General features: G+C 44.5%; 1 protein-coding gene across 1 annotated transcript in view; it reads right to left on the bottom strand.

The window, feature by feature from the left end:
- Positions 1-12,523, bottom strand: part of LOC138661760 (cytochrome P450 2A4-like) — a 40,794-nt gene extending 28,271 nt beyond the window's left edge. The window contains exons 1-4 of the mRNA XM_069746656.1: positions 11,880-12,523; positions 9,104-9,266; positions 7,057-7,206; positions 4,569-4,729 (exon numbers count right to left, since the gene is read on the bottom strand). Coding sequence (XP_069602757.1) covers positions 4,569-4,729; positions 7,057-7,206; positions 9,104-9,266; positions 11,880-12,059 — 654 coding nt within the window. The 5' untranslated portion in view covers positions 12,060-12,523. The remainder of the gene's footprint in view (positions 1-4,568; positions 4,730-7,056; positions 7,207-9,103; positions 9,267-11,879) is intronic.
- Between the last annotated feature and the right edge of the window lie 11,746 nt (positions 12,524-24,269).

The following is a 24,269-nucleotide window of genomic DNA, read 5'->3' as shown; positions in this document are numbered from 1 at the left end:
ACGAGTTTTTTAAAATATGTGGAACAGTGTTATTCATCCAATTCTTGCCAATCAGATAAGCAATTGAAGTTTAGTGCGAAGTATAGAAGAGGTGGGAGTAGGATGGGACAACATAGGGTTTCATTGTAGTCTGTGACCATGGAGACAAAGAAATCTGCATACAGAAGTGTAACCTGAAAGTACAGCCCCACACCCCCCATCTTTGCCATTTTAAAAGAGTTGTCCGACCTTAAAAAAAAACCAAGCATCAAGAAGTCCTGACTAGGGGTGAGCGAGTATATTCGCATCAGAACTGTCATTTTCCCATGCTCAAGAGTTCACCTCGGATCAGGCTGTGAGGCAGCGCAGCATCAGTGACGTCACCGCTAGTCACTGATTATTGACCCCCTATTACCCCATATGACACTGCTACAGGGCTGTGGGAAGAGAGAGGCTAAGTGCCAGAATTGGCGTATCTTACAGATGCGCCATTTCTGGGGTGGCTGTGAGCTGGTGTGTTATGGCTGGCAATCAGGCAACACAGCGTGCAGTAATCAGCGCACATACAGAGATCTGGCAATAACCAAAAACAATAGGACGAGCTCTGAGACGTGGAATCTCTGTAGACTGCAGTACCTGATCTATCCTCACACAACTATAAGCAGCAGTGGATTGCGCCTAACAACTACCTATGCAACTCGGCACTGCCTGAGGAGCTGACTAGCCTGAAGATAGAAATACAAGCCTGACTTACCTCAGAGAAATACCCCAAAGGAATAGGCAGCCCCCCACATATAATGACTGTTAGCAAGATGAAAAGACAAACGTAGGAATGAAATAGATTCAGCAAAGTGAGGCCCGATATTCTAGACAGAGCGAGGATAGCAAAGAGAACTATGCAGTCTACAAAAAACCCTAAAACGAAAACCACGCAAAGGGGCAAAAAGACCCACCGTGCCGAACTAACAGCACGGCGGTGCACCCCTCTGCTTCTCAGAGCTTCCAGCAAAAGACAATAGCAAGCTGGACAGAAAAAAACAGAAAACAAACTAGAAGCACTTATCTAGCAGCGCAGCAGGCCCAAGGAAAGATGCAGTAGCTCAGATCCAACACTGGAACATAGACAAGGAGCAAGGAAGACAGACTCAGGTGGAGCTAAATAGCAAGGCAGCCAACGAGCTCACCAAAACACCTGAGGGAGGAAGCCCAGAGACTGCAATACCACTTGTGACCACAGAAATGAACTCAGCCACAGGATTCACAACACTGGTGTTTGTAGCCGGGGAGCAATAATCATGGTCCCTTCCTAGGCTATGAATATCAGCCCTTACACACAAGAGAGAAAAAAGAGCACAAAAAGTCCCAAATAAAATCAGATTTATAATTTGTTCAAAATTTCATGTAACGCAAACAAATAATAACAACAAAAATTCACAGACAAAGTAGAATAACTGATTTCACAGGTGTTACCCCAAAGAAACACAAGTGAAACGTGTGTTGGGGCTGCACACTTAGGTTACCACAGTGGAGACCATGGGTGAGAGCTTTATCTGGCACTCTCAGTGATGTTACCAGTGTTTAAAGTTTGTCTGTGATATGTGTTATTATTAATTTGTTTGCTTTACATGTAATTTTGAATAAATTATGATTCTGATTTTATTTGGGACTTTTTGTGCTCTTTTTTCTCTCTTGTGTGAAATGACTATTTGAGAGCGTCCTGTGCCACTGTAGCACCCCTACCACTTGGTTTAAGGGAGATATCGAACTAAGAAATGGTTTTGTTTTGAAGTTTTTGTTTATGAATATCAGCCCGCAGCTATCTGCATAGCCTTTTCTGGCTATTAATTGTAGGGGGACCCACGTCATTTTTTGGGGGATCCCCCTATTTTAATAGCCAGAAAAGGCTAAATATACAGCTGCGAGCTGAGATTCATAGCCTGGGAAGATCTATGGGTATTAACTCCTTCCTAAGCTATAAACATCAGCCCCCAGTCGCTGGCTTTCCCTCTCTGGCGCAGATAATTGCGCAGGAGCCCACGCCATTTTTCCCCTGAAAAGATTCTTTTATTAAATGCATACAAATCCCATAATTTGCACACACACTATACTAATTGTATTGGTCACTGACAACTATATATCAAACTATTCAGCATGGATTTACTGTATGTAAACCATGTCTCCTGTCGGCTTCTGCATTGATTTTACAGAAGCCAACAAATTAATTACTGGCTATTCTTCTATCTATATCTGTATGCAATATAAGGATATATATATATATATATATATATATATATATATATATATTGTGGTGCAGTGACCAATGTTACAGCCAGGGGGCGCTGCGTGTGCACTTCAAGATGCACTTGGAGGCATAATTGTGATGAGACAAAGTCTGGCAGAATTGTAGATGGCCGGTATGTGTGTCGCAGAGGAGGACACTGCGCTGTCAGTCTAAGTTATGTTGTGGTCTGGGACCTGTAGTCCCACATGTAAATGTGTAAGTTCTAATGGGAGATTGGCAGGGCTAGTCATGAGAGATGGGAGGGTCAGGCTAGCCACACACACACACTACCACCCAGGGGAGTGGTTACAGGTATGTAATGTGACCAGGGTGTGGGTCACATGTTCCTGTGTGGTTCCTGTGTTTGGATCTGAATGGTGCAAGTGCAAGGCCCTGGAAGCCTGTGTTGGAGAATCCTGGGATTTCCTGAATAGCACATGGTTGGGCTTTGGCACTGAGTAGCCTGTCTGAAGGTCCTGAAGTATGTGTTGGATTTCCTGGGAGGAATCCTGAATAGCACATGGTGGGACTTTGCTACTGGTGGCCTGGGTATTGGACGGTCCCAGCTGGGGATGGACGTCCTAAATAGTACCCGGACTGGCCACCTGCGTGATCCTGTGTAACCTGGGTGTTGGGAGGTCCTGGGAGTAGGATCGGATCCCTGAATAGCACGAGGTGAGGACCGGGATCTGCAGAGCCAGTGACAGCTACTGTGTGGGGAAGCTATAGTCCTTCGGTGGCTCTGGACTGACTGATGTGTGCCGACCAGGCAAGTTGGTGAACCCCGTAAGGCAGCTTTCCCAGAGGACTGACAAAGAGTAAGCAGGTGGAGCAGGAGCTCCCGTCAGGTACCTTCATAAACTGTAGGTGCTTGTTGTATCATGGAATGTATTGCAATGGACTGTACGTCATGTGGTTTATGAAGTTTAATAAACCAGATTTATGTGAGATATCGTGCCTGAAGTGTTTATCCTGCTGCCAAGCGAGTGTTCCCCAACACACTCAGGTAGCGTAATCTCACTATATATATACAGTATATATATATATGTGTCACTGATATATACATATTCTATGTGTATATATTATGTATTCTATCTATTCTATTCTAACATGTTGTTAGGAGTCGAGTTCCCGCCGCTGCACAGGGAGAATCTCGAATTATGTCCACTGCGGTCTCCCATTCTCCTCCAGCCGCAGTGGAGCCTGCTCAGTGGAGATGTCGGTCCCAGCCTCTGGCTCAAGCTGATACTGTGCGCTTGGTTACTGCTGCCTTTCCAGGCTCTGCCTTTGTAGCCAGTACTGTTCAGCAGCGAGCAGGTGTTTCAGGGACTAAGTCCTGCTTTTCCCATACTGAGCATGGGACGACCACAGGACGACATCCCATTGGAGGTCGGGAGTCACACGCTCAGGTCCTGTAGCAGCTCCTATTGGACCACTAGGAAGGTCCTTGAGTGCTACAGCTTTAAAAGGCTCACATGGCTGCACGGCCATGCGCTAGTATAAACCTATTATCGTGTGTGTGTGGATGTGTGCTTGTTCTGGTGATTGCTCCTTAATCATTTCCATTCCTTCTGTTGTTGAATGTTCGCGAATGTTGGAGCTACCTAGCGCCTGACAGTGCTATCCTACACCAGAGCATGATCTATACTGCGTCAAACCAGCAGTGTCCGCCTGCATGGCACTGCACGCACTCTGTGCTGTAATCTTAACTTATCCTGACAACCGGTCAGTGTAGGGTGGGAATTCCCACTTGATCTCTGCATGTGACTCAGGGTGTCCTCAGGCGCGGGCTCAAAAGCCACCGAGGATCAGGGCAGGGTCAATCACCAGCTTAGTGGGGGTAAGTCTCAGGGATCCCACGAGCGTTCATCTGCTGCATCCCAGTGGACCCGGGGCTGCAAATGCAACTTTACCATCTTTAATCTATTTGGTGCGTTCCGGCAGCCGTAACACCTGTCAGTGTGATTTTACTGAAGCTGTATGTGAATTGCCGGCTATTCAAAGGACACCGGTGCGTATTAATCGGACAGCACTCGCATGGTGCAAGTGCTGTGCGATTTTTTTTGTCGCACCCATTGACTTGCATTGGACTCGCTACTTGGTACGCATACCCGAGTATTAGGACCTTCTCGTTACGAGTATAGCGAGTCCGAATACTTCACTACTCGCTCATCCCTAGTCCTGACATATGCTAGTCATGTGGGCAGAAATAGGCATAGGGTGTGAAATCCCTTTCTTGTTGTAATAATTTCATATTAGTTAAATTACACCCTAAAATATTTTAGAATACACATTTTGTAATATTTACCTGCCCTGAACGTGAGTTTGACAATAGGAGAATATCTTCAATATATTTCAAGAGAGTCAAGAATTTTTTGTCTTCGTAGTCATATCTTTCACCAAACACGACAGAGCAAATGACATTAGAAACAGCAAATCGCATTATGTATAAAGGGTCAATGGGAGCATCTGTAAGTAAATATCAAGAGGATGTCAGGCATTGGTTTAACTATACAATACACTAGAGATAAGAAAATATAAATCATGTCAATTGTTATGTATGGTGAGCAAATGTTAATGTTGACTGTACCCATCAATTTTAGTAGATCAGCCACTGACCTAATTGGTATAGAGGCAGCCTGACAGTTACACCATTGCAAATGTTGGGGAAAGAAAAGACACGGAAATGTTGAATTTCAATATGACCAATCCTTTATTTACCCAATCAGAGAATGCATTTTCATGAGCAGCGTCGGACTGGAACACCTTGGGCCCACCAGAGAAAATCATTCTTGGGGCCCACTATGTAGCTACATAGAAATAGATGCAAGACCACCAATTGTGCTGTAAAAAGCATTAACATCAGGGTATAATAAAAGGTTGTACACGTCTTAATTATGTAGCAAGGGTTGGGGTAGGCCCCTCATAGAATATAATGTTGCCCCCCTCATAGAATATAATGCAGTCCCCTCTCATAGAATACAATGCAGCACCCCACAAAATATAATGCAACCCCCTCAGGTATAACGCAGTGCCCACCATAGAATATAATGTAGCACCCTCATAGGGTATAATGCAGCCCCCCTTATATAGTATAATGTAGCCCACCACAGAATATAATGCAACCCCCATAGAGTATACTGTAGCCCCCTCATAGGGCATAATGCTGCCCCCCTCTTATAGTATGATGTAGCCCCCCAGAATATAATGTAGTCCCCTGAGAGAATGCAGCCCCACTACAGAATATAATGGAGCCCCCCATAAAGTATACTGTAGCCCCCTCATATAGTAATATGTAGCCCCCATAGTATAATGTAGTCCCCTGAGAATAATGCAGTCCCCCCACAGAATATAATGCCTCATAAAGTATAATGCAGCCTCTCTCCACCCCATCATTGTTCTCATCACCACCTCCATTATTGCCTTCTCCCCCATCACCCCTATCAATCTCCCCACCACACCCATCACTGCCTCCTCCCCACCATCATTGTCCATTTCATCACCTCCATCATTGCCTCCCCAACCACCATCATTGCCCATTTCATCACCTCCATCATTGCCTCCCCCCACCACCATCATTGCCCATCACTCCATCATTGCCTCCCCCACCACCATCATTGCCTCCCACTACCACCATCATTGCCCATCACCTCCATCATTGCCTCCCTACCATCATTGCCTATCACCTCCATCATTGCCTCCTCACCATTGTTGCCTATCACCTCCATCATTGCCTCCCCCACTATCATTGCCCATCACCTCCATCATTGTGTCCCCATTATCATTGCCCATCACTTCCATCATTTTTTCTCCCACCATCATTGCCCATCACTTCCATCATTGCCTCCCCTCACCCTCATTGCCCATTATCTCCATCATTGCCTCCCTCACAATCATTGCCCATCACCTCCATCATTGTCTCCCCCACCACCATTGTCCATCACTTCCATCATTGCCTCCCATCATCTCCATCATTGCCTCCACGCCACCACCATCATTGCCCATCACGTCCATCATTGTCTCCCCCCACCACCATTGCCCATGACCTCCATCATTGTCTCCCCCACCACCATCATTGCCCATCACCTCCATCATTGTCTCCCCCCACCAATATCATTGTCCCTCACCACCACACACACACACACAGCACAGCTCACCTCCCCGCAGCAGCAGCACATCCCAGCAGCCTCTTCCTCACCGGCAGCTTTCTGTCTGATACAGCGCACTGGACGATGACGTCATCCAGCTGGGCTGTCTCAGACAGGAAGCAGGACACCAGGAGGTGAGCTGCTCTGTGAGTCTGTGTGCCTGCGTGTGTGTATGTGGTGCAGTGCTTTGTGTGTGCGTTTGTGTGGTGCGGTGGTGGGGCTTTACATGCGGGCAGTGTTAGCTACAGCCTGCGGCAAACGCTGCCCACCTTTAAAGAGAAATGATATTCACGCCTCTCCACACCAATAGGGGCGTGGGGAAGCATGAATTTTCATTTTGCTTTAGCAGAAGGGACAGGATCCAGTCTCCAGCTGCTGCTAGACTGGCACAGGGCAGGCCCCCTTGTCTCAGGGGCCCCATAGCCACTGGCTGGAGGCCCCTGGAGCAGTGGGGGCCCTAGGCAGCTGCTGGCCAGAATGCAAGCAGGTGTCAGTGCCTGGGCCCACCCGAGAATCCTCCGGTTTTCCGGTGGGCCAGTCCGAGCCTATTCATGAGGGATTCCGGACTGATAGTTATTGGCCAAAAGCAATTTAATAGGTATGGCTGGCCTAAAGGAGCATGATGTAAATTTTTTACATTACATTCACCTTTATCCTTCATTAATTTCTCGGTAAGACACTGGGCCTCTTCTTGAATTCTTTCTTCAATACTTCTCTTTCCCAATCCAAAATTTCTCAGAGTTGTTAGAGAAAATCGGCGAATGATTTTCCATCTTTCTCCACTGCTTGCAAAGATCCCTGTAAATTCAATCAAAAGGTTATTAAAGACTGCATGGGATTTTAAAAACATATTTTTTGTAAAAAAAAAACCCAAAACATATAAATATATATATAAATTTAAAAACATCCTCTTTTGGGCACAAAGGCATCACTACAAATAAACAGTTCATTTCGCAGGCATGATCCCACCAGTCTTGGCATCACCTTTAGCCTGAGCTCCAGCAACTTTCATTGCCAAATAGGAGTATTCACCTCTATGCATAGTTCCCACTGAACAGTCTTCAGCTTGCACACACAGACTGCTCAGCTTTCCTAGCTGACCCTTGCAGTCTCCATTCAGAGAGGGACTCTAGCATGTCTCTCTCCCAGCTACAGTTCGCATTTTGGCTGGTTACTTTCTAGCAGCACTCTCAACTGCTTCATTCAGCAGACTGACACACCTCTAGTGAACACAGGCACTGGTTCAAAGTTGAAACTAGTCAGGCGTATCTAATCAAGACCTGTAGTGCTAGGATTTAACCATGCCCTACCTAGTTTTGGTACAATATATGTTATATGAAAGAAAAATAAAAAATGAAAATAATGTGGTTGCAGTCAAAAAAGCACACCCTTAAACTAATCCTTTGTTGAATTACCTTTTGAACTACATTTATTCTTTTTGGGCAGGAGCCTATCAGCATGGCACAAATAAATTGGTAATCTTTGCCTGCTATTCTTTGCAGTATCTCCAAATCTGTCAGATTATGCAGGCATCTCTGGTCTACAGTGCCCTCTACAAGTCACTAACAAATTCTCAATTAGATTTAGTCCTGGTCTTGGCTCGGATTTTCTAAAATTTCTTCTGGCTAAGCCATTATTATGCTGATTTTCGAGGTATACTTAGGTCATTGTCATGCTGAAAGGTGAAATTCCTCTTCATCTTGATCTTTCTAGCAGAGGCCTGAAGGTTTTTATTCAAAATTGATTGATTTTTGCAACTGTTCACAATTCCCTCCACCTGGGCTAAAGCCCCTGTTTCAGCTACTGAAAAACAGCCCAAAAACATAACGCTACTTCCACCATGCTTTACTGTGGGAAGGTGCTTTTCTCATGATGCACAATTTTTTATATTCACCAAAGATACCTTTTGGAAATATGGCTAAAATATCAAACATTCGTCTTATCATACCGCTTATCAGACCATAACACATTTTCCCACATGCTTTTGACAGACATGATGTAGGTTTTGATAAACATAGCCAGGTTTGGATATTTTTCTTTAAGAAAAGGCTTCAGTCTTATAGTCACATAGAGCAACTGCTGATTTGTCGCCAAAAGCCGGACAACCCTTTTAATGTTACCATAGGCCTCTTAGCAGCCTCTTTCTTGGAGCCTTTCAGAAATATTTTCTTTTTGTCTTTTCAACAGTCTTTGAGGGTCATCCAGTTTTAAGTAATGTCACTTTTGTGCCAAATTTAAGCCGATTCTTGATGATTGTCTAAGTCCATGGTACAGCTAATGCCTTGGAAAAAGTTTTGTACCCCTCACCTGGCTGACAACTTTCAGCTTTGAGATCCCTTTGCTGTGTTGTAAGCTGCGTATGGACCATGGCTTTTTGTGTAAAATGCAACTATGGAGCTAATGAGAATCACTGTAAATGATGGCAGCTGTGTACTGACTACTACTTCACATGAGTTCACATATAATTGACTTAATCTGAACACAAGCACATTTTAAGAGGGTGTTAACCACAACCACATTATTTTTGCATTTCTATCTTCTCTGTCAAAATTATTTTAATTTCAAGATTTCTATTTGTTTTTTTTTGTTATAACGATTGTGATTTGAAAAAAAAGTCAACTTTTTTTAAAGAATTCATATAACACAGACACCTTAATTAGACAGTTGGGTCATTTTCGAATTAAATATTCCTTACCAAAATCCTTTAGATAAAATTCTCCAAATCCTGTGTCTCCCCTATCACTAAATGAATCGCTGTAGTCCACCAATGCTTCCTTCACGGCATCGCAGCCAATCAGTATTATCATCCGAAAGTTTGCAAAGTAGATGGTATAGACGGGTCCATATGTCTGGCTAAGCTGGAGAGACATTGAAAAAAATGATGTATGTAACATTTTTGGCAATTTTCACATGAATGTATAAGGCTGGGTTCACACTGCGTTGTGGTGGTCCGTTAAATGGACTACGTTACACCGTGGCATAATGCGGTGTAACGTAGTCCGTTAACGCCACCATTGAAAGCATGTTGGACACATCGCTAGCGCATGCCAACAATGGGAATGCGCTAGAGATGTGCCGTCATTGAGTGACGGACCCTGAGATGCGGGCTGCAGCGTTTCCGGGTCCGTCACTGCTAGCGCAGATAGAGCTAGCAGATGCTCTATCTGCGCTAGTGTGATGTAAACCCTGGCCCTTGCGTTACAGCAACCCGTTAGCGTATGTGCCGAATGGGCTGCTGCTAACGCAATGTGAACCTGGCCTAAGAAATGTGCTCAACAGTAAATGGGGTTCCCACAACCCCTCTATACTCTCTTAGGGGTCCCAGCATACCTCAGAAAAAGTTTTCATGCAAATTGCGCAGTCTGGTCAAATATAGATCGCGCTCAGCACTGCTTGAGTCCCTTCAAACATCCCTCTTTTTTTTTATGGCAGTGGATGATATCTCCTATATCATCCTCACAGCGCTCACAGTTGAACGGTGAAATCAGAGTCCCGAACAGTTGTGCCTAACTCTGCCCTATTGAACAGCCAGAGAGCAGTTGACATATGCACGAGACTGCGCGCACTGTGTGGATGATGCCGGAGAAGTCATCCACTTTCATCAATTTAGAAAGGGTGGCATTTGAAAGGGCGGCAATGAGTGTGATCTGGACTCTCCCATTGGACCGGACCGCACAATTTGCATGCAGCATGGGGCGGGAATAAAACAATTTTTTTCAGAGGTATGCATAAGCACCTACGAGAGTATAAAAGAGTTTTAAGAAGCCTATTTACATGCATTGAAAGGTGGTTTCTAAGGTATAAAAGTGCTGATAGGTTCCTTTTAAAATAGTATGATGTGATGCTTCAATGATCCTGCCGGGGGTGCTGTAGTCACATTGAAAACACGATGCAACAGATAACTGCTGACTGGTCATGGATCCAGTGGTAGACACTTTGTGAATTTCATGCTTTTAAGGGATCTAAGTCACTAATTTTAGATAGCGAAACAATTGTTATAATTTACACCAGTCTCAGCACTTGGCAAACCCATTCAAGTGTCGGGGGATTTCCATTTTTTACTAGTGTGTACTAATCCTGCTACTTTGGCCTACAGAATATTCAGTCTCCCCTCAAGAACATCTGGGACGTCAGTGGTCGGTAATTGCTCAGGAAGCTGCCAGCAGCGGATCTTGATGATTTTTGTGCCCAAATGCATTCGGCAGCAAAACATTCCTCAGACAACAATTAATATCCTCACTTATAGGAGCCAAGGCTGTAAGTGCGGGATTTCTGCATCAGGCACTCATACTCCAGAATTAATAAATCGAGAAGTTTTGAAAAAAAATAGTTATATTTTTTCTCATTTCCATATCATTAACATGTCTATCCATCATGGGATTTACAGAATTTCTGTTGCTGCTTATGGCCATCTGTAATCAGACAATTGAATAGCAGATGATCCAGCATGTCAATAAAATGTAAAACTTTCAATTCTTCATTTCAAAAGCAAAGGTCACAAAAGAAATGTTTGGACATCACCCGTGTAATGGCTAAAAAAACATTCAAGGAAAAAGTCCAAGAGAGCCTATAATTCAGGTTAAAAACTGAATTCAACAAATTCAATCCTTGTATGTTTTTTATCATTAGGCCAAGATCACACATGCGAGAAACACGTCTGTGTCTCGCATGTGAAATCCAAGCTCTGGCGCAGGCACTCCAGAGCGGAGCATGCGGCTCCATGTGTTGCTATGCGGCCGCACGCTCCGCTCTTGAGTGCCGGCACCAGAGCTTGGATTTCACATGCGTGACACGGACGTGTTTCTCGCATGTGTGATCCCGGCCTTATACTGATGATGTCCAAACGTTTTTAGTGTGACATATGCTTTTAAAATGAAGAAATAAAAGTTTTTCATTTTATTGAAGTGCTGGATCAACTGCTATTCTTGGACTGCTTCTCCTTTGGAATTGGGATCCTCTGTAGTGACGAGTAGGCTTGAGCGAAACGGATCGGACAAATTCAAAAGTCGCCGACTTTTGGCAAAGTCGGGTTTCATGAAACCCGACCCGATCCTAGTGTGGGATCGGCCATGCGGTCGGCGATCTTCGCGCCAAAGTCGCGTTTCGTATGACGCGTTTGGCGCCATTTTTTCAGCCAATGAAGGAGCATGGGCAGAGTGATGACATAGGTCTTAGGGGCGTGGACGCCTATCGCCATCTTGTCGCTTGTGCGCTGTAGCGATTTGCAATGTGTAACACCAGCTTTTCTGGGACGGAGGAGAAAGAGAGAGAGAGAGAGAGAGCTAAATCTCCGAGCACTAAAAAATACTCGGAGGACCCCCGAGCGTGCTCGAGAAATCTCGAGTACCGAGTATATTCGCTCATCACTAATCTTCTGCACTCACGGATAGGGGAGCCGATCATTTTCTCTATTCTCCCATTTCAGACTATTAAACAGTAGGCACAGATGGTCATATATTATGTAATCTTACCTTCACTAATGACTGTGGCAGTTCCGTATTGCTGATTTGAAATATATTCCCCAAGAAGGGCAGAGGTGGAGGTCCTGGAGGTAGGTCCTTCTGTGTGACCCTTTTCCACCATTTAACGAGATAAATAAGGAGAGTGATTCCAGTAGCCAGGAGAAGCGTTGATGAGATGTTCAGAGTCATCCTATGCCACAGCCTCTACAGCTCAATCCGTATTGTGTCCTATGTACTTATATACGATCAGGTACGGGGCGATGTTCCTACATGTAAACAGTGAGAACCAGATGGGTGTGTGCAAATCGCAGAGTTGAACACTTCCGCTCTCAGTGCTTGCAGAGAGGGCAGTCTCATCTTGGTTTGATGTCAGAGTGCTCTGGAAATCAGACATGACGCCCACCCCTCTCACACCAGACTCTGTGATGGGGGGATACTGCAGCTGGGTCCTCCTTCCCCCTTCTCTATAGCTACAGTACAGGTTTATTTTTTCTGAGGATCCTTCTAAAGTATAGCCATTTATCGCAACCTAAATATGAGTACTGTGGGAGCCTGGATTTCTTTTTTGGAACAGTAAATTGTATATCAATCGTAAATAGCTGAAGAAGTGGGAAGACATTGAACGTCCATTTATATGGGATGATGTTCTGCTCATGTAATCGTTCCAAAACATTCCACTGATCATCGGAAGAATAAGCAAAAATCTGCTTTCATGGAGAATTATGAAAATTACAAGAACGAGAAGCATATTAATGACAAGCAAATGAGGTGCTCATACTCCATACTGAATAAATCGAAATGCTTTGAAAATTATATTTCCATCTTTCCATCATTTGCAGATTAGAAGCATGTCTATCCATCCAGTGATCTCCATAATCCCATGACCTTTTCCTTCTTGGTGTTGCAATTTCAATGTTGAGTGGTATATACAGTGTTCATCATTAGGGTTGAGCGAAACGGGTCGGTCATTTTCATAAGTCGCCGACTTTTGGCAAAGTCGGGGTCCATGAAACCCGACCCGATCCCTGTGTGGGGTCGGCCATGCGGTACGCGACTTTCGTGCCAAAGTCGCGTTTCAATGACGTGAAAAGCACCATTTCAAGCCAATGAAGGTGGACGCAGAGTGTGGGCAGCATGATGACATAGGTCTCAGTCCCCACCATCTTAGAGAAGGGCATTACAGTGATTGGCTTGCTTTCTGCGGCATCACAGGGGCTATAAAGGGGCATTCCCGCCGACCGCCATCTTACTGCTGCTGATCTGAGCATAGGGAGAGGTTGCTGCCGCTTCGTCAGAGGCAGGGATAGCGTTAGGCAGGGTCCATTAACCCCCAAACCGCTTGTGCTGTAGCGATTTCCACTGTCCAACACCACCTTTTGTTTGCAGGGACAGTGGAGGCTACTTTTTTTTTTTCCTCAGCGCTGTAGCTCATTGGGCTGCCCTAGAAGGCTCCCTGATAGCTGCATTGCTGTTTGTACACCTCTGTGCAAACCAACTTCTTTTTTCAAAGCACAAATCCTGTTGTTCCTTCCTTTCTGCACAGCTTTCTTGTTTGTTTGTCCACACTGTTGACTTATTTTGTGCAGCAGTCCACTCCTTGTTATTGCTGGCTGCCATACATTGCTGAGATTACTGCAGGGAGATAGTGATTGTAGTACAGTCCCTTTTTTTTGTTTCGTTATATCTCTTCAAGCCACTTTCTGCCACAGAAAATAGACTCTAATACAGTGGCCCAGATTTATTCACTAGTCTCCCTGAAGAAAAAAAAAAGGGTGCAGATTAAAATTGGCAAATCTGTATCAGTGGCAGTCCAGTGTGTGCCACCTGTCTCAAATTGTGTGCCACATTAAACCTAGTGTGTAATACTGGGTCAGATTTCTTTTAGATTCTCCCTGAAAAAAAAAATTGTGGGAGATTAAGATTGGCATTTCTGCTTCAGTGCCACTCCAGTGTGTGCCACCTGTCTCAAATTGTGTGCCACATTAAACCTAGTGTGTAATACTGGGTCAGATTTCTTTTAAATTCTCCCTGAAAAAAAAATTGTGGGAGATTAAGATTGGCATTTCCGCTTCAGTTCCACTCCTGTGTGTGCCACCTGTCTCAAATTGTGTGCCACATTAAACCTAGTGTGTAATACTGGGTCAGATTTCTTTTAAATTCTCCCTGAAAAAAAAATTGTGGGAGATTAAGATTGGCATTTCTGCTTCAGTGCCACTCCAGTGTGTGCCACCTGTCTCAAATTGTGTGCCACATTAAACCTAGTGTGTAATACTGGGTCAGATTTCTTTTAAATTCTCCCTGAAAAAAAAAATAGTGGGAGATTAAGATTGGCATTTCCGCTTCAGTGCCACTCCTGTGTGTGCCACCTGTCTCAAATTTTGTGCCAAAAAACATATACTGTATGAGAGTGGGCCACATTTCTTCAATATTGTCCCAGAAAAAAATAAAAAGGGAGAGATTTGAATTGTTAGTGTCTGCATCTGCGTCAGTCCTGTTAGTGGCATATCTGTCTGCCACTGAAGCTGTGTACTGTTATACATTGGGCCTGATTTTCCCTGCAGTCTGACCCACCTATAAAGGGATATATAAATCCAACAAAAGTTTGAGTTCACCTTGTAACAGGTTTTGCAGTAACAAATACAGTTAGTTTGCTTACGTTTTTAAAACAATGAGGAAGTCTGGTGGAAGAGGTCGTGGCCGTGGGCGGTCATTGCCAGCTGGTAATGATGGTAGTGGTGGTGGAGCATCAGGTGGTCGTGAGAAAAGCAATATAGCACCTAAGTCTCAAGTTGTTGAGCCAGGTTCGTCGTCTGGCTACACAAGGCCTCGAACGCTCCTTTTTCTAGGAGTAGGAAAACCGCTTTTAAAGCCGGAGCAGCAAGAACAAGTTTTGGCTTTACTTGCTGACTCAGCCTCTAGCTCTTTCACCTCCTCTTCTGAAACTGCTAAATGTAAAAGCAGCGCGTCGTTAGTGGATGTTCACGGTCAGGGACAAGTCGCTTCCTTGTCTTCTTCACCAAGAACAACAGAGAAGGATGCGTCAGGCGACACAACGGGTTACTCCATGGAGCTCTTTACACATACCGTTCCTGGGTTAGAAAGTGAAGCAGTTAACAGGCCATGCCCATTACAAGTTGAATCGGACATGGAGTGCACAGATGCACAGCCACAGCCAGATTACTATGCTGTTCCTTTGACTCAGACCACAACATTGCCCTCGCAGTGTACTGATCCAGAAGCAGACCCTGATGAGACTATGGTGCCCCGTCACGAACGCTATACCACCGGCTTACACGGTGACACAGACGAAGTTGCACACGAGATGGAAGAGGAGGTCATAGATGACCCAGTTGTTGACCCCGATTGGCAGCCATTGGGGGAACAGGGTGAAGGTGGCAGTAGCTCTGAAGCGGAGGAGGAGGAACCGCAGAAGGCATCAACATCGCAACAGGTTCCATCTGCCACGCCCGTATCTGGCCAAAAACGCGTTGCAAAACCAGTTGTAGGACAGCGTGGACATACGTTTAAAGAAGCTCAGTCTGCAATGCCTGAAAAGGTATCCGATAGTAGAAAGAGTGCAGTCTGGCATTTTTTTAAACAACATCCAAATGATCAGCGCAAAGTCATCTGTCAAAAATGTTCAACTACCTTAAGCAGAGGTCAGAATCTTACATGTCTAAATACAAGTTAACCACCATGCATTTGCAAGCCTGGACTCAGTACCAAATGTCCCTTAAGGTTGTAGCACCCTCGGCCAATGAAGCTAGTCAGCACACGGCTGGTTAGTGCAGACAACGTCATAATAAGCATTAGCATCCCCCTAATGCGTCTGCTGATGCAAAGTTTGACGCACATAAAGGAGCAGGCGTCTGCAGCCGAGGAAGAGGGAAGCCTTGATGACGGTCAGCCATTGTCAGGGCAGTCTACAGGATGAGGTAGCGGGTGAAGAGGAGGAGGACGAGGGGGATGATGGGGATGAGAATTTTTTGAATGAGGAAGCTGCTCCAGGGCCAATAGCAACTGGTGGCGTTGCAAGGCCGGGTTCAGGTTTTTTTAGGGAGACAAGTGACGTAGATTTGCCTGAAACTGCCCCTCAACCCAGCACAACCGCAGATTTGACAACTGGAACTTTGGCCCACATGGCGGATTATGCCTTACATATCCTCAAAAGGGACCCACGCATTATTAAAATGATGAACGATGACGATTACTGGTTGGCCTGCCTCCTTGATCCTCGCTATAAAGGCAAATTGCAAAATATCATGCCACATGAGAACCTCGAACAAATATTAGCAACCAAACAAGCAACTCTTGTAGACCGTTTGATTCAGGCATTCCCAGCACACAGCGCCGATGATGGTTCTCACACGAGCTGCAGGGGGCAACAGGGCAGAGGTGTTAGAGTTGCACAAATCAGAAGTGGCGCTGGACAGAGGGGTTTTCTGACCACGTTGTGGAGTGATTTCGCAATGACCGCAGACAGGACAGGTACTGCAGCATCAATTCAGAGTGACAGGAGACAACATTTGTCCAGCATGGTTACTAACTATTTTTCATCCCTTATCGATGTTCTCCCTCAACCATCATTCCCATTTGATTACTGGGCATCCAAAATAGACACCTGGCCTGAATTGGCAGCATATGCATTGCAGGAGCTTGCTTGCCCAGCAGCTAGTGTGCTATCAGAAAGAATATTCAGTGCTGCTGGTTCAATATTGACCGAAAAAAGGACTCGGCTGGCTACCCAAAATGTTGATAATCTAACCTTCATTAAAATGAACCACTCATGGATTTCGAATTATTTTGCCCCACCTTTCCTGGCTGACACCTAGCTTTCCTATAAAAAGGTCTTGCTTGTGGACTCGTCTTACTGACTGTTCCAATCTCTTAATTTGCAGCAGCTGTTTGTCCAGCATAGAACATGTTTACACCTCCCTAAATGGGCTAACTCCCCCCACGGGGCCGTGGTCGCGCCACTTGGCGCAAGCACCCGTGAGAGTGCCGTTTGTCTGAAGAGGTGGGTGTGCCCAATTTTGGTCAACAGCACTGCAACTGGGTCTCTCATAGTACAATAAAGTGTCTCTGGCATTGGTGGTGCGCACCCAACCTCAGACACACCATTGTAACATGAGGGGCCCTGGGCCTGCACCGCCGGCCACAAGAGAGTTCCCCCCCAGCTCAAACAGTGCTCTACCACTTGCAAAATTATCTCTCACAGCTCCACCAATGTTTAGTCTATGCGCTGACATCCTTCAATGCCTGGCACTGACAATAACAATTTGTTGACATGTATGATGCTAGTTAAAATAGTCAGGGTCAGTGTCCTATATTGACACCAGTAAATATTTAGCGCCAAATTACTATGTTTGAAACTCAGCAGAGGAGCCCACCCCTGTACCTAAGTATGCCACCCTTTTGTTTTTTGGTTTTGTTGTTTTGCGAGACATTAACATCTATTTATTTTTTGGGAGTACTAACTGTGTCAGACACTCCTTCCAATCATCCTCCACTGACCGCACCAATGCTGCCTGTGTACCTCTGCAAGATAATTCAAACAGTTTTGAGCCTAATTTTTTTATTTTAGGCCTACTAAGTCTGTCTGCGGTCCCTCCTTCCAATCGTCGTTCGCTGACCACACCAATGCTGCCTGTGTACCCCTGCAAGATAATTGAAACTGCTTTGAGCCTAATTTTTTTATTTTAGGCCTACTAAGTGTCTGCGGTCCCTCCTTCCAATTGTCCACCGCTGACCACACCAATGCTGCCTGTGTACCTCTGCAAGATAATTCAAACAGCTTTGAGCCTAATTTTTTTATTTATTTTAGGCCTACTAAGTGTCTGCGGTCCCTCCTTCCAATTGTCCACCGCTGACCACACCAATGCTGCCTGTGTACCTCTGCAAGATAATTCAAACTGTTTTTAGCCTAATTTTTTTTTCATTTTAGGCCTACTAAGTGTCTGCGGTCCCTTCTTCCAATTGTCCACCGATGACCACACCAATGCTGCCTGTGTACCTCTGCAAGATAATTCAAACTGCTTTGAGCCTAATTTTTTTTATTTTAGGCCTACTAAGTCTGTCTGCGGTCCTTCCTTCCAATCCTCCTCCGCTGACCACACCAATGCTACCTGTGTACCTCTGCAAGATAATTCAAACAGCTTTGAGCCTAATTTTTTTATTTTAGGCCTACTAAGTCTGTCTGCGGTGCCTCCTTCCAATTGTCCTCCGCTGACCACACCAATGCTGCCTGTGTACCCCTGCAAGATAATTGAAACTCCTTTGAGCCTAATTTTTTTATTTTAGGCCTACTAAGTCTGTCTGCGGTCCCTCCTTCCATTTGTCCTCCGCTGAGCACACCAATGCCGACCGTGTACCCATGTAACTTTTTGTCATCCTGCAGTGACCCTACTTTGTGGTGTAAGGCCTACTAGCAGTGTCTGTCTGCGCCACTTAATACAGCTGTCCTCCTCTAAAAAAAAAAAAAAAAAAAAAGGCGATTTTCAGCTTGTCAGAATTATAAAACTGCATTGGGGCCACAAGTTTCGTTGTGGTCTACAAACTGAGTCTTCCGCTCCAAGGTGTTCTCTCTGTTGCCTCTCCCTCGCTTCTATCTTGAAGCTCTTGTTAAGTAGTAGTTGAAACAACACTGCATCAGGCCTACAAGTTGGGTCTGGGTTGTAGAGACGGTGTCTGCCGCTCCAAGGTGTTCTCTAGGTTGCCTCTCCATAGCTTCTATCTTCTAGCTCTCGTTAAGTAGTTGTTGAAACAACACTGCATTAGGCCTACAAGTTGGGTCTGGGTTGTAGAGACGGTGTCTCTCGCTCCAAGATGTTCTCCAGGTTGCCACATAATCGAAGCTGCATAGAGCCTATTTTGTTATTTTAGTCCTACTAAGTCTTTCTGCGGTCCCTCCTTCCAATTGTCCTCCACTGAGCACACCAATGCAGACCGTGTACCCATGTAACCTTTTTTAAACCTGCGTCGAGCCAACTTTGTGGTGTAAGGCCTACTTGCAGTGTCTGGCTGCGCCACTCAATACAGCTGTCCTCTTTAAAAAAAATGACCTGCAATTATCAGGTTTTCAGCCTATCGGAATTTTAAAACTGCAGTGGGCCTACTAGTTTGGTTGGGGCCTACTAACAGTGTCTGCCGCTCCAAGGTGTTCTCCCGGTTGCCTTTCCTGAGCATCTATCTTCAGGCTCTTGTTAAATAGTTGTTAAATGGAACAACTAACATAGTAACATAGTAACATAGTTAGTAAGGCCGAAAAAAGACATTTGTCCATCCAGTTCAGCCTATATTCCATCATAATAAATCCCCAGATCTACGTCCTTCTACAGAACCTAATAATTGTATGATACAATATTGTTCTGCTCCAGGAAGACATCCAGGCCTCTCTTGAACCCCTCGACTGAGTTCGCCATCACCACCTCCTCAGGCAAGCAATTCCAGATTCTCACTGCCCTAACAGTAAAGAATCCTCTTCTATGTTGGTGGAAAAACCTTCTCTCCTCCAGACGCAAAGAATGCCCCCTTGTGCCCGTCACCTTCCTTGGTATAAACAGATCCTCAGCGAGATATTTGTATTGTCCCCTTATATACTTATACATGGTTATTACATCGCCCCTCAGTCGTCTTTTTTCTAGACTAAATAATCCTAATTTCGCTAATCTATCTGGGTATTGTAGTTCTCCCATCCCCTTTATTAATTTTGTTGCCCTCCTTTGTACTCTCTCTAGTTCCATTATATCCTTCCTGAGCACCGGTGCCCAAAACTGGACACAGTACTCCATGTGCGGTCTAACTAGGGATTTGTACAGAGGCAGTATAATGCTCTCATCATGTGTATCCAGACCTCTTTTAATGCACCCCATGATCCTGTTTGCCTTGGCAGCTGCTGCCTGGCACTGGCTGCTCCAGGTAAGTTTATCATTAACTAGGATCCCCAAGTCCTTCTCCATGTCAGATTTACCCAGTGGTTTCCCATTCAGTGTGTAATGGTGATATTGATTCCTTCTTCCCATGTGTATAACCTTATATTTATCATTGTTAAACCTCATCTGCCACCTTTCAGCCCAAGTTTCCAACTTATCCAGATCCATCTGTAGCAGAATACTATCTTCTCTTGTATTAACTGCTTTACATAGTTTTGTATCATCTGCAAATATCGATATTTTACTGTGTAAACCTTCTACCAGATCATTAATGAATATGTTGAAGAGAACAGGTCCCAATACTGACCCCTGCGGTACCCCACTGGTCACAGCGACCCAGTTAGAGACTATACCATTTATAACCACCCTCTGCTTTCTATCACTAAGCCAGTTACTAACCCATTTACACACATTTTCCCCCAGACCAAGCATTCTCATTTTGTGTACCAACCTCTTGTGCAGCACGGTATCAAATGCTTTGGAAAAATCGAGATATACCACGTCCAATGACTCACCGTGGTCCAGCCTATAGCTTACCTCTTCATAAAACTGATTAGATTGGTTTGACAGGAGCGATTTCTCATAAACCCATGCTGATATGGAGTTAAACAGTTATTCTCATTGAGATAATCCAGAATAACATCCTTCAGAAACCCTTCAAATATTTTACCAACAATAGAGGTTAGACTTACTGGCCTATAATTTCCAGGTTCACTTTTAGAGCCCTTTTTGAATATTGGCACCACATTTGCTATGCGCCAGTCCTGCGGAACAGACCCCGTCACTATAGAGTCCCTAAAAATAAGAAATAATGGTTTATCTATTACATTACTTAGTTCTCGTAGTACTCGTGGGTGTATGCCATCCGGACCCGGAGATTTATCTATTTTGATCTTATTTAGCCGGTTTCGCACCTCTTCTTGGGTTAGATTGGTGACCCTTAATATCGGGTTTTCATTGTTTCTTGGGATTTCACCTAGCATTTCATTTTCCACCGTGAATACCGTGGAGAAGAAGGTGTTTAATATGTTAGCTTTTTCCTCGTCATCTACAACCATTCTTTCCTCACTATTTTTTAAGGGGCCTACATTTTCAGTTTTTATTCTTTTACTATTGATATAGTTGAAGAACAGTTTGGGATTAGTTTTACTCTCCTTAGCAATGTGCTTCTCTGTTTCCTTTTTGGCAGCTTTAATTAGTTTTTTAGATAAAGTATTTTTCTCCCTATAGTTTTTTAGAGCTTCAATGGTGCCATCCTGCTTTAGTAGTGCAAATGCTTTCTTTTTACTGTTAATTGCCTGTCTTACTTCTTTGTTTAGCCACATTGGGTTTTTCCTATTTCTAGTCCTTTTATTCCCACAAGGTATAAACCGCTTACACTGCCTATTTAGGATGTTCTTAAACATTTCCCATTTATTATCTGTATTCTTATTTCTGAGGATATTGTCCCAGTCTACCAGATTAAGGGCATCTCTAAGCTGGTCAAACTTTGCCTTCCTAAAGTTCAGTGTTTTTGTGACTCCCTGACAAGTCCCCCTAGTGAAAGACAGGTGAAACTGCACAATATTGTGGTCGCTATTTCCTAGATGCCCAACCACCTGCAGATTTGTTATTCTGTCAGGTCTATTAGATAGTATTAGGTCTAAAAGTGCTGCTCCTCTGGTTGAATTCTGCACCAATTGTGAAAGATAATTTTTCTTGGTTATTAGCAGAAACCTGTTGCCTTTATGGGTATCACAGGTTTCTGTTTCCCAGTTAATATCCGGGTAGTTAAAGTCCCTCATAACCAGGACCTCATTATGGGTTGCAGCTTCATCTATCTGCTTTAGAAGTAGACTTTCCATGGTTTCTGTTATATTTGGGGGTTTGTAACAGACCCCAATGAGAATTTTGTTACCATTTTTCCCTCCATGAATTTCAACCCATATGGACTCGACATCCTCATTTCCTTCGCTAATATCCTCCCTTAAAGTGGACTTTAGACAAGACTTTACATAGAGACAAACCCCTCCTCCTCTCCGATTTTTACGATCCTTTCTAAACAGACTGTAACCCTGTAAGTTAACTGCCCAGTCATAGCTTTCATCTAACCATGTCTCGGTTATTCCCACTATGTCAAAGTTACCTGTAGATATTTCTGCTTCTAGTTCTTCCATCTTGTTTGTCAGGCTTCTGGCGTTTGCGAGCATGCAGTTTAGAGGATTTTGTTTTGTTCCAATCTCCTTGCTGTGGATTGTTTTAGAAATGTTCTTACCTCCCATCTGAGTATGTTTTCCTGGGTCTTCTTTGTTCAAGTCTAATGTTTTTCTTCCCGTCCCCTCTTCTTCTAGTTTAACGCCCTCCTGATGAGTGTAGCGAGTCTTCTGGCGAATGTGTGTTTCCCAGGTTTGTTGAGGTGTAGTCCGTCTCTGGCGAGGAGTCCATCGTACAAGTAATTCCCACCGTGGTCCAGGAATCCGAATCCTTGTTGTCTGCACCATCGTCTTAGCCAGTTGTTTGCATCAAGGATCCTGTTCCATCTCCTGGTGCCATGCCCGTCTACTGGAAGGATAGAAGAAAAAACTACCTGTGCATCCAACTACATTTGGCCTACTAGTTGGGTTGGGGCCTACTAACAGTGTCTGCTGCTCCTTGCTGTTTTCCTGGTTTCCTGTCCTGAAATTCCATTTTCAGGCTCTCGTTAAGTAGTTGTTAATGTTAGACTGCATTTAGCCTACTAGTTTGGTTGGGGCCTACTATCGGTGTCTGCCGCTCCTTGCTGTTCTCCTCCACTGAACAAAGCTGTGCCGCCTGTTTACTACTGTTGCCAGTTTTGAACTGCATTTAGACTACTTACTGATTTGGGCCTACTCTCTGTGTCAGCCTCTCATTACAGTTGTCCTCCACTGAACAAAGCAATGCCCCCTGTTTAGTCCTGTTACCAATTTTGAACTGCATTTAGCCCACTTTATTCTTTGGGCCTATATCTGTGTTTCCTCCTCATCCTGCCCATTGCCCAGCCAGTGATAGATGAGTCTGCTGGTGCATTGACCCATAACGCAACATTCCTCGTGCACGCTACACAGCAAGATTGTGACCCTGCTGAAAGTCAGGTTCCCCTTCCCGCATACCATACCACCTTACACGGGAACAAAGAGGAAGGTGCAGATGAAAGTGCAGGTTCCTTCATCAGGTGGGGGGAGGAATACTCGTTGGCGACGTCACTGGCACAGGGCCCCTCATAGTACGCAAAAGTGTCGCTGCCAGTGGGAGGCGCCCCCGCCGTGCAAACACACCGCCGTACTTTGAGGGGCCCTGTGCCAGTGCCAATGCCAATGAGTGGTCCCCCCCTGCTTGCTCACGATCACAGCACTTGCAAAGTTGAAATACTTACCTCTCCCGACTCCACTGCCGTGACATGGTCCAGATTTCCTGGGCCCACTAAATACTTGAACCAGCCCTACCCCCACAACTTTAGCCAAATGACCCCCAATTTCCAATGCCTTACTATTATTATAAGGTAAATTAAGATTGACAAGCTTCAGTAACAAGAATGTATGTTTTTGCCATTAAAATGGGCACTGTACATGTTTTCCTGGCCTCCACTCACTGCCGACTATGCTCCCCCATTGACTTGCATTGGGTTTCGTGTTTCGGTCGATCCCCGACTTTTCGCGATAATCGGCCGATTCCACTTGACTCGACTTTTGAGATAGTCGGGTTTCGCGAAACCCGACTCGACCCTAAAAAACTAAAAGTCGCTCAACCCTATTCATCATGAATGAGAATGTCCCCTTTGAAAAGTACAACTTAATTAATATCTGGCTGACAACAAGAACAATTACTAACATTTTGACAAGACTGGGTTTCATAGAACATTGTTTAACCCACAACATGAAAATAAAGTTAATAATATAACTTTCATTATAAAATCTTCAGTTGAAAGTAGTGCATGGAAAAATGAGTAAACGCCATATTAAAAATTACTACATCTAGTATTTTGTGTGACCTCCATGATTTTTAAGGACAGCACCAAGTCTTGTAGACATGGAATGAACAAGTTGACGACATTTTGCGACATCTATCTTTTTCGATTCATCAAGAACAATCTCCTTTACAGCCTGAATTCTGAATGGAGAGTGATGGCAACTTGTCTCTTCACAATTCCTCATAGGTGTTCGGTTAGGTTCAGCTCAGGAGACACTTAGCCACTGAATCACTTTTGCACTGTTCTTCCTCAGAGATGTAACAGTTCTGTGTTCATTCTCATGTTGGTAAAAGGCACATCTACCAAGGGCACAGAGTGATGGTTGCAACTTCTCTTTCACTATAAAGCAGTACATCTGTAAATTAATGATATCATCAAAGAAATGTAACTCTCAATACCAGCAGCGATCATGCCTGCCCACATAAGGACACTGCCTCCACCATGCTTTACTGCAGGCCCCATGTTTTCAAAACAGTTAATTTAGAAAAATGAAAAGTGCCA

This window comes from Ranitomeya imitator, chromosome 2, assembly GCF_032444005.1.
Source record: "Ranitomeya imitator isolate aRanImi1 chromosome 2, aRanImi1.pri, whole genome shotgun sequence".
In the NCBI taxonomy this organism is placed as follows: domain Eukaryota; kingdom Metazoa; phylum Chordata; class Amphibia; order Anura; family Dendrobatidae; genus Ranitomeya; species Ranitomeya imitator.
Note: the sequence above shows the minus strand (reverse complement) of the source record. Positions and strands in the feature narration are given on the sequence as shown.